Consider the following 13,178-nt stretch of genomic DNA (forward strand, 5'->3'; position numbering starts at 1 on the left):
GTTCAAACCTACCAGCCACTCCTCGGAAGGAAGGTTGGGCAATCCTACTTCTGTAGTGATACTGCCTCGGAAACCCAAGGAGGGATCACTATGAATCAGGGATGACTCAACGGCACATAACAACAACAACAATGATACCATAATCAATAACTTTGAATTTCATATTTCATTTAATTTCTCAGTCTGTCTTTGGGATAGAGTCTTAGAAGTGAGTTGCTAGGTCAAAGGGTAAATAAACGTATATGTAATTTTGCTAGATATTTCCAAATTTCCCTCCATGGTATTTGAATCCACGTTAACTGTGTGTGAGAGTTCCTTTTCTTGATAACCTGACTTTACAGAAAATGTTATCTAAGTTCTATTTTTGAATAATTCTGATAAGGAAATTTAATTGAAAATATTTTTGATGACCACATTGATGCTTTCAGGTGTAGATGTTTTTGCCACTCCCCCATCCCCTGCTGAATTCATGACAAACCTGGGAGAACCGCTTTATCTATTAGAAGGGACGTTTCATCCTTTAATTTCCCTGCAACTACTAAGTGCAATGAAGACACAATCCCCTCAAACAAGAGTTTCTTCTGTCTATAGTAGAATATTTTAAACATTATAGATTTTTCTATACTGTTTAAGAGAACTATGTTGTTTGTTGTTGTTATGTGCCGTTGAGTCAGACCCCACTCATAGTGACCCCTCCTTGGGTTTTTGAGGCAGTATCACTATGGAAGTAGGTTGCCCCATCTTCCTTCTGAGGAGTGGCTGGTGGGTTTGAACCGCCAGCCTTCTGGTTAGCAGTCAAGTGCCTTAGGCACTATGCTACCAGAGCTCCTAAGAGAACTATAGTGAGTGGTAATAATAAGACATTTTGTCAATTTCTATTCTAAATATAATTTTCATAGTACCCTCAGGCAGGATGGTATTTTATTGTTATTTATTGATATTTGGTTCAAGTAATTTATTTCTTATTATAGGGTCCTCCTGGACTTCCTGGATTTCCAGGGACACCAGGCCTTCCTGTAAGTATAATTTGGCTTTTTATTTTAAAATCCCATAAAAAGTAATCTAAAAAAAAAAAAATTATACGTGTTTTGTCCCTTTTCAAAGGGAATGCCAGGCCATGATGGGGCCCCCGGACCTCAAGGTATCCCTGGATGCAACGGAACCAAGGTGAGATTTCTTCAACTTTATCTTAGGCAGTATGCTTGAGTAGGCTTTAAAATCTAAAGAAATTAATACAAAGAATGTTGAAGAGATTCAGTAATCTCATGTCTAGTGCATATGTAGAGTGTCTTCTGACAACATTTTCAATATATTGGACATCGGTAATTTCTTTGAGCATATGTAATTAATTGGGATATTGCATTGGGTTGAAAATTACTTACCAAATCCTTTCTTAATTTAGTGTAAAGTAGGATGAGAATTAAAAAGAATTATGATATACATATATTCCAACATTATATCAATGTTAAAGTAATATTTGTGAATGTCATTCATTAGCTTTGCCTTTTTTAAAAATTAGGCTATGATTCTCAGTTTTCAAATATTTCATTTTTTAATTTTTTACCTTGCCTAATAATTTCCTTAAGGAAAATCCTAAAATCTTGTCTATAATACAGCACACCAATATTTATATAACCTATTAGTATGAAACTTGAAACTATTCTCCAGTAGTGAAAATACCTTTAACATTTTACTTATTTTTTTATACCTTTTTATTGTGATTTTGGGGAAAGTTTATAGAGGAAATTGGTTTTCCATTCAATAATTCATACACGTTTTGTGACATTGATTGCAATCTCTGCTGTACATTGCACTCTTCCCACTTCCTCCCTGTGTTTCCCATTTCAATTTATCCTTCTTTCCCATTCCTTCCTGACTTCTGAGCTTTATCCCTGGCAAATGCTGCCCTTTTGATCTCATATGGTTGCTTGTTGTAAGAAGTGAGAACCTCCCTGGTGTTATTGTTCACCTTATGGGCCTTACATTTAACCATGTTAAAAGAAAAATCAAACCTTACATATGGTGAATATTTTATTTTCCTGACTCTCTTTTCTTATGTTTACTCTATTTGGATTGTCATAAAGTGATAGCAGTAAAAATTGGGAAAATTTGTTCTTTTTGAAAGCTTTTATATTACAGCCTCTGTTCTTACTCTCTCACTTTTCTCCTCCTTGAGATTAATGCTGTATAGTATTATTTTCTGTATAGATTTCCGGCATTTTCCATTTGTCTATTATATTCTGTGAAAGTATTCAGGAAATATTTTAGATATTTCTAACTAATGGCACATGTCAGATTTTGTATTAGGGGACATATTTAAGATGATTTGAACAAACTATTTTGTATTATGAAGATCATATTTTATGATAATTTCTACAGTATATACTGAAAGACAAGGAGCTCTGATGGTGTGGTGGTTAAGGCATGTGGCTATAACCAAAAGGTCTGTGGTTCAAACCTACCAGTCACCCCAAAGAAGAAGGATGGGGCAGTCTGCATCCATAAAGATTTACAGCCTTAGAAACCCAATGGGGTTGCTATGACTTGGAATCAAGTCAATGGCAGTGAGTTTTTTTTTTTTTTTCATATTGAAAGACAATACAATTCTTTTTACCTCCAGTATTTCTCCAAGATAATCTGACCCTTGCCAAAAATTATCGTTATTAGTATTATTTTGGGTTTATGAGGCTTACATTTTTTTTTTTTCTCATCTCAGCTGGTGAAACTTTTCAGTGGTAGGACCAATATGGAATTATCTTTCATGGCCCATTTGATGTTAAAGTAGATTACATTCTTGTGCCTATTATAGTTTTTTTTTTTTTCTGCCAGCATACTTTAAACAATAAACAGACCTCTAGCCACAGTTTTAAATTTGAAGAGCAAGTGTATATGTAATTAATACAGTATACTATATTTAAAGGCATCTCTTTTTTTTTTCTTTTAGTAAAGCAGAGCTTTGTAGATCTAATGATTAGGTTGTATTTAACCCCAAAAACTGACTGCTATCAAGTCAATTCTGACTCATAGTGAACCCCATAGAGTTTCCAAGGCTATAAATCTTTATGGACGTAGATTGCCTCATCTTCCTTCTGTGGAGCAGGTGGTGATTTTGAACCACCAACATTCCGGTTAACAGCCAAATGCTTTACTCATTGTGCCAGCAGAGCTCATTTAGTTTGTATTTCAATCCAAAAAACTCACTGCCGTTGAGTCGGTTTCCGACTCATAGTGACCCTTCCTTGGGTTTCTGGGGTAGTATCTCTACAGAAGTAGATTGCCAGTTTGTATTTAAGGCCCACCAATTATGTCAGCAACAAATTTTAAATAAATTAAATGGATTTATTGTGGATGCTTTTAAATTAAATTGGATTCTTAACAACCCCTCCTTGGGTTTCCAAGATGGTGTCACTATGGAAGTCGATTGCCCAACCTTCATTCCGAGGAGTGGCTGGTGGGTTTGAACCACCAGCCTTCTGGTTAGCAGTCAACTGCCTTAGGCACTACGCCACCAGAGCACCCAATGACGTCAGCAACAAATTTTAAATAAATTAAATGGATTTATTGTGGATGCTTTAAAATTAAATGAAATTCTTATGTTTCTTACTATTTAGGCAATAGAATGAACCCAAGAGATGGAGCAGAATATGTGGGTTCCTTCTGGTTTAGTCTTTAAAACTTGATATATAAGCCACTTTCTTCTGGGCCTGCTTTTTCCATGTGTATAAAGTCATGGGGGAAGGATATTGAACAATTACTCAAAGCCACATTGCTGTAATAAACTCACTCTTTAAAGCCTTTTAACAGGGATGTTTCTAGGATTACTATGGCATATAAGTATTTGAAGGCTGGTTGCACTGGGGTTCTTCTACAGCAGTTTTTGCTTTGTTTTCTAAACCAAATGTCCATATTAGTACTTTTCAATAGTGAGTGAGAAAAACTGGATGCCTAGAAAACATAATGACCTGAAATTGCTGGAACTATTGCTATTATTGTCCTCTTGGTGATATTAATGGCATTCTTCCCTACCGTCTTTTCCTTTTTACAAAAATAATTGGAAATAGTTTACAATAAAAGAAAAATGCGATAGAGCAGTTAAAGTAAGAATCTGTATAGTACACAAACCAGAAATTGGGACAAATCATTAACTATTAAACATGATGATGGCTAGGAATCAGTGGTGTGATTGTCTTAAAATGGATTTGTCTGAAGAAAATGACTGGAATAGACAATTTTTTTTTTTCTTTATTTCTGATTGGGATTGATGAGTACAGATAAAGGTATCTTAGAAGGTTGAATTGATATATGGATAGTTGATACTGAGGTAATTGTTAAGTAAAGGCTAATGAAATTTTGGCAATCTAGTATGTTTCAAAATGACTTTTACACAAATCTTGTCAATGTCATTGTTCCTTGGTGTAATTATGCTTTGTTTCTTGTTTTTTTTTTTTTTTTCCGTGCTCTTTAATCCCTTCTAGGGAGAACGTGGTTTTCCAGGCAGTCCCGGTTTTCCTGGTTTACAAGGTCCTCCAGTAAGTTATGCAGTTTGGTATCAAAATGAAAACAGGAATTAACAGAAGAAGCAGAAGTGGTAGAAAGTAAACTCAATGCACTCAAATAGATCAAAGCAATACATTTTAAGTAGTAAGCTAGATTTAAAGGAAAAGAAATTGATAATATAGCTCTCTGCTGAGAAATATCAAGGATTCTAAGGTATTTAATGTAAAAGTCATCTCTAAGTATTCTAAGATATGTACTACTCAAAAATGACCCTATAGCAGTCTATTCAATTTGGATTCTATTTAAAAAGCATTGTATTCTTTTGCTTGCTCTCTATTTACATATAATAATCCTTTTATTTTTAATAATAGGGACCTCCTGGCATCCCAGGTATGAAGGTAAGCATCTCACTCCGAAAAAGTAAGTTTTGAATAAAATATTTGGAAAGCATGCAACTTGAATAGGATAATGACTTAAACTTTTGCCTTCAATTAGGTGTTTGTAGAAATTGTGCAAATATACACTTAAGGGTTCTAAGTGATCACTTCTATTCACAGGGTTGTAAATACCTTCTTATGTTGATTTAAAAAAAAAAAACTCAGTCTTCTCAAGTTTCTTTCCTGACAACGCTCAGCATTTATCTTACTACACCTTGACACGATTGACCACCCATTCCCTCTACAAATACTCTACTCCCTGGCTTCTATGACACTACCATTTCCTGATTTTCCTTCTGCCTCTGTGGTCATTCCAGTCTTCTATGCAAGTTTATTTTCTTCCAACCAACAAGTTTCTCAAGACACAGTCCTGATCTTTTTCTTTTCTATGCCTACCAATATTATTAATGTCCATAGTATTTATTGCTGCCTAGTTAGTAAATGGAAGCTCTGGTAGCATAGTGCCTAAGGCACTTGACTACTAACCAGAGGCAGGTGGTTCAAACCCACCAGCCACTCCTCGGAAGAAGGTTGTGCAATCTACTTCCGTAGTGATACTGCCTCAGAAACCCAAGGAGGGGTCGCTATGAGTCAGATCCGACTCGATGGCAAACAACAACAACAACAACAGTTAGTAAATACACATTTATACCTCCAAGACTGACTTTCCTTCTGAGTTGTTATGTTTGTTGTTAGGTGCCATTGAGTCGATTCCAACTCCTAGCAACCCTACAACAACATGAAACACTGCTTGATCCTTCGCCATCCTCACGGTCCTTGCTGTTCTTGAGCCCATCACTGCAGCCACTGTGTCAATCAGTCTTGTTGAGGGTCTTCCCCTTTTCGCTGACCCTCCACTTTACCAAGCATGATATCTTTCTCCAGGGAGTGGTCCCTTCTGACAACATGACCAAAGTACGTGGGATGAAGTCTGGCCATACTTGCTTCCAAGGAGCATTCCAGCTGCACTTCTCCTAGGACAGATTTGTTCATTCTTCTGACAGTCTGTGGTATTTTCAGTATTCTTTACCAACACCACAATTCAAAGGCATCAACACTTCTTTGATATTCCTTATTCATTGTCCAGCTTTCACATACATATGAGGTGATTGAAAATACCATGGCTTGGGTTAGGTGCACCTTAGTCTTCAAACTGACATCATTGCTCTTCAACACTCTAAAGAGGTCTTTTGCAGCAGATTTTCCCAGTGCAATACTACATCTGATTGCTTAACTCCTGCTTCCATAAGTGTTGATTGTGGATCCAAATGAAATGTAATCTTTGAAAACTTTGTTTTCTCCGTTTATCATGATGTTGTTTATTGGTCCAGTTGTGAGAAATTTTGTTTTCTTTCAATTGAGATGTAATCCATAGTGCAGGCTGTATAGTCTTTGATCTTCTTCAGTAAATGCTTCAAGTCCTCTTCACTTTCAGCAAGCAAGGTTGTGTCATCTGCATATCACAGATTGTTAATGAGTCTTCCTCCAATCCTGATACCACATTCCTCTCCAAATAGTTCAGCTTCTCAGATTATTTGCTCAGTGCACACATTGAATGAGTATGATGAAAGGATGCAACACTGATGCATGCCCTTCCTAATTTTAAACCTTATTCTGTTCAAACGACAGCCTCTTGGTCTTATGAACAGGTTTCTCATGAGCACAATTAAGTGTTCTGGAATTCCCATTGTTTGCAATGTTATCTATAAGTTGTCATGATCCACACAGTTGAATACTTTTGCATAGTCAATAAAACCAGGTAAACGTTGTCCTGGTATTCTTTGCTTTCAGCCAGAATCCATCTTACATCACCACTAATATCTCTCATTCCCTGTCATCTTCTGAATCCAGCTTGCATTTCTGGAAGTTCTTGTCAATATACTGCTATAAAGTTTTTGAATTATTTTCAGCAAAATTTTACTTGCATGTGATATTAATGATATTGTTCGATAATTTCCACATTCTTTGAATGGGCACAAATATAAGTCTCTTCCAGTTGATTGGCCAGGTAGCTGTCTTCCAAATTTCCTAACATAGATGAGTAAGCACCTCCAGTGCTGCATCTGTTTGTTGAAACAGCTCAAGGGGTATTCCAAAAATTCCTGGAGCCTCATTTTTCACCAATTCCTTCAGTGCAGCTTGGTCTTCTTCCTTCAGTGCCATTGGTTCTTGATAGTATGCTACCTTCTGCACTGGATGAACATCAACCAGTTCTTTTTGGTATAGTGGTTCTGTGTATTCCTTCCATCGTTAGATACTTCCTGCATCATTCAATATTTTGTCCACAGAATACTTCAATACTGCAACTCAAGGCTTGAAATTTTTCTTCAGTTCTGTCAGCTTGAGAAATGCCAAGCATGTTCTTCCCTTTTGGTCTTCTAACTCCAGGTCTTTGCACATTTCATTATATTTTACTTTGTCTTCTCGAGCTGCCCTTTGAAATCTTCTGTTCAGCTCTTTTATTTCAACATTTCTTCCTTTTACTTTAGCTACTCTCCATTCAAGAGCAAGTTTCAGAGTCTCTTCAGACACCCATTTTGGTCTTTTCTTCTTTCCTATCTTTTTAATGACCATTTGCTTTCTTCATGTATGATGTTCTTGATGTCATCCTGCAACTGGTCTGGTCTCCTCACTGGTGTTCACTGTGTCAAATCTATTCTTCAGATGGTCTCTAAATTCAGGTGGGATATATTCAAGGTCATATTTTGGCTCTTGTGGACTTGTTTTAATTGTCTTCAGCTTCAACTTGAACTTACATAAGAGCAATTGATGGTCTGTTATGCAGTCAGCTCCTGAACTTGTTTTGACTGATGATATTAAGCTTTTCCATCGCTACTTTCCACAGATGTAGTAGATTTGATTTCTGTGTATCCCAGTCTGGCAAGATCCATGTGTACAGTTACCATCTGTGTTGTTGAAAAAAAGGTGTTTGCAATGAATAAGTCATTGGTGTTGCAAAATTTTATGATGTGATCCCCAGTGTCATATCTATCACCAAGGCCATATTTTCCAACTACTGATGCTTCTTCTTTGTTTCCAACTTTCGCATTCCAATCACCAATAATAATCAGTACATTTTGATTGCATGTTTGGTTAATTTCACACTGCAGAAATTGGTAAAATCTTCAATCATCTTTTAGCTTTGGTGATTGGTGTGTAATTTTTTTTAATTTCTATACCTTTATTTAAAAATTTTGGCAAATGTATTTAACAAAAGCTACTTATACTTATGATAAAAAAAATTCAAACAGTACACATAGGTATAGACCAAACTCCCTGCCATCAAGTTCATTCCAACTCATGGTGACCCTATATATAGGACAGAATAGAACTGCCCCATAGGGTTTCCAAGGCTGTAAATATTTATAAAATAAACTGCCTCTTCTTTCTCTTGTGGAGCAGCTGGTAGGTTTGAACCATTGACCTTTTGGTTAGCAGCCCAATGCTTTAACCACAGCACTTGATATGTAAGTTTGAATAATATTCGCATTAACTGGTCTTCCTTATAGGTGTATGGATATTATCCTTTCACTGACAGTATTGTACTTCAGGATAGATCTCGAAATGTTCTTTTTGATAATTAATGCAATGCCATTCCTCTTTAATTTGTCATTCCCAGAATAGTAGATCATATGGTTGTCTGATTCAAAGTGGCCAATACCAGTCCATTTCAGCTCACTAATGCCTAGGATATCAATCTGTATGCGTTTCATTTCATTTTTGACAACTTCTAATTTTCCTATATTCATACTTAGTACATTCCACAATCTAATTATTAATGGATGTTTGCGGCTGTTTCTTCCCATTTTGAGTCATGCCTCCATTAGCACATGGAGGTCCCCAAAGCTTTACTCCATCCACACATCATTAAGGTCTACTCTACTCTGAGGAGGCAGCTTTTCCCCTGTCATTTATTGAGCGCCTTCCAACCTGATGAGCTCATCTTCCGGAATTGTACCTGTTTCATGGCTCTTCATAAAGTTTTCCAGTTAAATATCAGACTGTGTTTCACTGCTATTCATAAGGTTTTCAGTGGCTGACTTGTCAGAAGTGGATGGCCCTGTTCTTTTTCCCAGTCTGTCTTAGTCTGGAACTTCCAATGAAACCTGTCCACCATGATCCTGCTGGTATTTGAAATATTGGTGGCACAACCTCCATCCTCACAGCAACATGCAAACCACAACAATACAACAAATGACAGACAAGTGATACCTTCTGAGTTAGATTCATGTATTCAACTATTTCCCTGATGTCTCCCCTCAGATACCTCTCAGACATGCAAATGAATGTGTCCAAAATTAAACTATCCCCCAACCCCCAGAAGTAAACTTGCTCCTCTGCCTGGCTGCTTCTCTAAAATTTGCATCACTGTATATATAACTTTATATGAGCCCATTCCTTCATATATCTCCTCATTTCATTCTACCTGTAAAATATGCCTTAATTTCATCCACTTTTCTCTTATCTCCTATGCCAGCACCTAACCATAATGTCTCAACTGGACTACTGCAATAGCTTCTTAACTAGTCTCTGTTTTCACTATTATACCCCACATGCCAACCTGATCAGGTCTCTATAGAGCAGACAAGAATGATATTTTAAAAACTTAAATCAATCATGTGATCCTCCTACTTATAAACGTTTGAGAGCTTCCCACGGCTTCTAAGATAAAGTCCCCATTCTGAGTATCTAGAGCTTAGAAATTCTTAGCATATACTTAAAATAAATATCTTTTTAATGAATGAGTAACTGAAAATATCACAGGCTCTTAATAAATCTATTATATTTCCATGTACTCTGACCACTTCCTCATTTCCCTTTAAAAGGCAAATTTATTCATTTTAATTACTGAGCTGATCTAATCTTCCATGACATTGATGTGTCAGATTGAATTCTCAGATCATTTCATTGTGCTTTTGCAGGTTTCCATGTATAATAACTGTTGCTTACAGCTTCTACTGATGTTTTGTTTTAGGGGGAACCAGGTAGTATAATTATGTCATCACTGCCAGGACCAAAGGGGAATCTAGGATATCCAGGGTCTCCTGGAATACCGGTAAGCATCTGGTGATTTACTTCTGTGGTATATTGATTATATCAGAAGATTGGGGCATCACTTTTTTTGTCCTCAACCTTTGGTACTCTCTATTAGTCATAGAAATTAGCACTTGAAATTTGCTACACATTGCATTTACTTTGTACCTGAAAATCAAAGCAATGTGGACCAGAGAGAATTTTAAAAAGCTCTGCTTTGTTCTTTTACCTTTATATCTAGTTTCCATGGAAATTTTTGTTTGTGGGATTGGCAGCAGAAATACATTTTTATTTTCTTATTCTTGTGCTATGGGGAGGAGTAGGGCAGTGAGAGTAGGCCTGATAATTATAATTTGTCTGATTAAAAACAAAAATCATAAATCTCTCATTTAAGATACTAAAAGACATCATTTGTAACACTATCAGTTATGCATAACATATGAACCTATTTGAAGGCTAAAAGAATAAAATTTGTGCATAATGAACATCAAATCTAATCTTAAGAAAAAAAGAGTTATGTTAGCATAAATATAGCAATGACTTTTAGAGTAGATCATTTCCTGGGGATTATATTTCATGAAAATTGATCCCTTTGCCAAAAAGATAAAAATTTGTTCCTTCTAATATTTGATCACTAAGGTACATTGTTAGGGACTTTTTTTCATTAACTACATTTTCATTCCTTACCTGACATCACCTGTCTGTACAATAGCCAGAGGACCAACATTCAAATTGAGGAAATGCAGGACAAACAGGAGTATATAAATATGAGGGGTACAGGGGGAGGCTTACAGGGTAGGGAGGGGAGGAGACTGGGTTAGGGTTGGACACAGTAAATGGGGAGTGAAACTAAATGTACACGTAACATTGAATGAAAAACAAGCTCTTAAAATAAAAATAAAATAAATAAATAAATCCTCTCAATCTTGCCCTTTGTCTTTTATAATTTTTTCTATAATATTTTAAAAAAAGGACAAAATACATGCAAAGTATATGTAAGTTATGAAGCATAACTATAAAATGAACACCTACAAACCCAATGCAACACTTAAGAACTGGAACATTACAAATAATTTTAATCAGTCTATGTTTCTTTGCAGTCACATCCTTTTGCATTCCCCTAAGATGTAAACACTGTCTTTTGAGTTTTCCATTGCTTCCTAAAACTAGCTTTATTACATACACATTTGTCTCTAAACAATAGAATATTTAGTTTTGATTTATAAAAATAATATTTTATGTGGTTTTCTGCAGTCTTTTTTTCTACTTGATATGTTGATTCATCCCTTTTATTGTATGTAGCTATAGTTCATTCAATTTTACTTCTATATAATATTCCATGGTATAAAAATACTACAATTTGTTCATTTGAGATCTTGTTGTTGGAAGTTTGGTTGACTTTTTATTTTTCTATTACAAAACAATCCAGGATTTATACCCAGGTATATAATTGGTGGATTTTAGAGCAGGCAAATGTACAAAATTTTACAGTGCCAAGTAGTGTTCCACAACATTTGCACCATTCCCTTTTTTCCAGTTATCTGCTTCCCTCTTTTTCTTTTATCTTATTTATTTTTTTATTTTGCAATTAGAGAAGACACCTTGAAAGTTATAGTCTTTTTTTCCCCATTTCTACCATAAAAGCTGCCACTAAGTAAACAGTCTAGTCTCTTTATTTTGTAAAACTTCCTTATTACGTCTTTGTGATACATTTGTTATCTGCCAGTATAAACCAAAAGCTTTGTGAAAGCTGCACGCAGTCCTGTCTAGTTGCATTTCTCATAGTCAATACATTTATTCTTTTACATTTTCAGTTCCTCTTATCATAATGCAAACTTAAAGGATTGTAGAACAAAATTTCACATAACTTAAGTTTAAATTTTATCCATATTGCTCTTTGTAAGATACATTGAGAAGGTATACTTGTGTGTGTACATATGCATGTGTGTGTTTTATCAGTTTCTTTACTTCCTTTAACAGGGCCCAGCTGGTCCCACTGGTTTACCAGGGCCAATTGGTCCCCCAGGACCACCTGGTTTGACGGTAAGCTTTCTTCTGTAATTTCGTTTGTCCTCCTTTTCTTTCTGACTTCTTTCACAAATATCAATATATTTGTATTACTTGAAAGTATAATACATTTTCAACATTCACAATATACACATTTCTCACTTAAGTGAGATTTTACAGTGTTATGGTGAATAATGTGTGTGCTAATATCTCCATCTTACAGATTAAAAAATGAAGTACATAAAAGGAAAGATTTAAAGTACTTTGTTATTTGTCTCTTGATGTGACAGTGTTGAAGTCAGTTCTGGCCATCTCAAGAAGTCATCAAAGACAGCTCTTTAATCACTTAATGGAACAAGTTTCTTTAAATTACAGTTTGCTGTTTTAAGGACAGAATCAAGAATTTATATGAAATACCAGCTCTCATTATTTAAGGGTCTGAGAAGAAACAAAGGAGCCCTGGTAGCACGGTGTTAAGTGTTCAACTGCTAACCAGAACATCAGCAGTTCAAGCCCACTAGCTGCTCTACAGTAAAAAGATATGACAGTCTGCTCTTGTAAAGATCACAGCTTTGGAAAACCTGTAGGGTTCTGTCCTGTAGCGTCACTATGAGTTGTAATTGCCTCAATGGCAGTGGGTTTGATTTTGGGTTTTGAGAAAAATAGTAGGATTGGTGAAGGTCACTCTATAATGAGTTAATAGATTTCTATACCCCAGTAGAGAAGCAAAAACTTTCAAAGACCGTGAAAGTGCTACCAGTTCTCTTATTTCACTAAATTCTGTGGCCTTTCATATTTTCCACCCTAATACATTCTAAATATTTTTACCCCTGAAATACTCAGATTTCATTCAAGTCATGTTTTAGACTTAGAGCTTTGCAGTTGCCCTTTTAAAAAGGAAAGAAAATTGTACTTGAGTCAATGTAATTTCTCATGTGCCACTCTATCTCTCATCTGCCATATATTTAAGTGACAGTTTTCATTATACCTTTACAGATTGTACATTTTTACTTGTGACAATTGGTCCTCTACTCTTGAATGAAGGAACTAAGGTTAGGTAAACATTAAAAGAAACTATCAGAAAAGACTTTGATTTCTGCTTTCCTGCAGCTGTTTAGGAGAGGATTAGAAAACCCCTTTGTTTCGTTTTAGGTGCAGACCTCCTTAGAACATGACACAGAACTATGGCACTTTTTCCTAACT

At 35.7% G+C, this 13,178-nt stretch overlaps 1 protein-coding gene across 1 annotated transcript in view; it reads left to right on the forward strand.

The window, feature by feature from the left end:
* The window catches only part of COL4A5 (collagen type IV alpha 5 chain), a 439,164-nt gene that overhangs the window by 206,157 nt on the left and 219,829 nt on the right, over positions 1 to 13,178 (forward strand). The window contains exons 4-9 of the mRNA XM_007952435.2: positions 972 to 1,016; positions 1,105 to 1,167; positions 4,476 to 4,529; positions 4,869 to 4,895; positions 9,910 to 9,990; positions 11,949 to 12,011. Coding sequence (XP_007950626.1) covers positions 972 to 1,016; positions 1,105 to 1,167; positions 4,476 to 4,529; positions 4,869 to 4,895; positions 9,910 to 9,990; positions 11,949 to 12,011 — 333 coding nt within the window. The remainder of the gene's footprint in view (positions 1 to 971; positions 1,017 to 1,104; positions 1,168 to 4,475; positions 4,530 to 4,868; positions 4,896 to 9,909; positions 9,991 to 11,948; positions 12,012 to 13,178) is intronic.

Source organism: Orycteropus afer, unplaced genomic scaffold (assembly GCF_000298275.1).
Source record: "Orycteropus afer afer isolate SDZICR_OR568_19922 unplaced genomic scaffold, OryAfe1.0 scaffold00336, whole genome shotgun sequence".
Classification (NCBI taxonomy): domain Eukaryota; kingdom Metazoa; phylum Chordata; class Mammalia; order Tubulidentata; family Orycteropodidae; genus Orycteropus; species Orycteropus afer.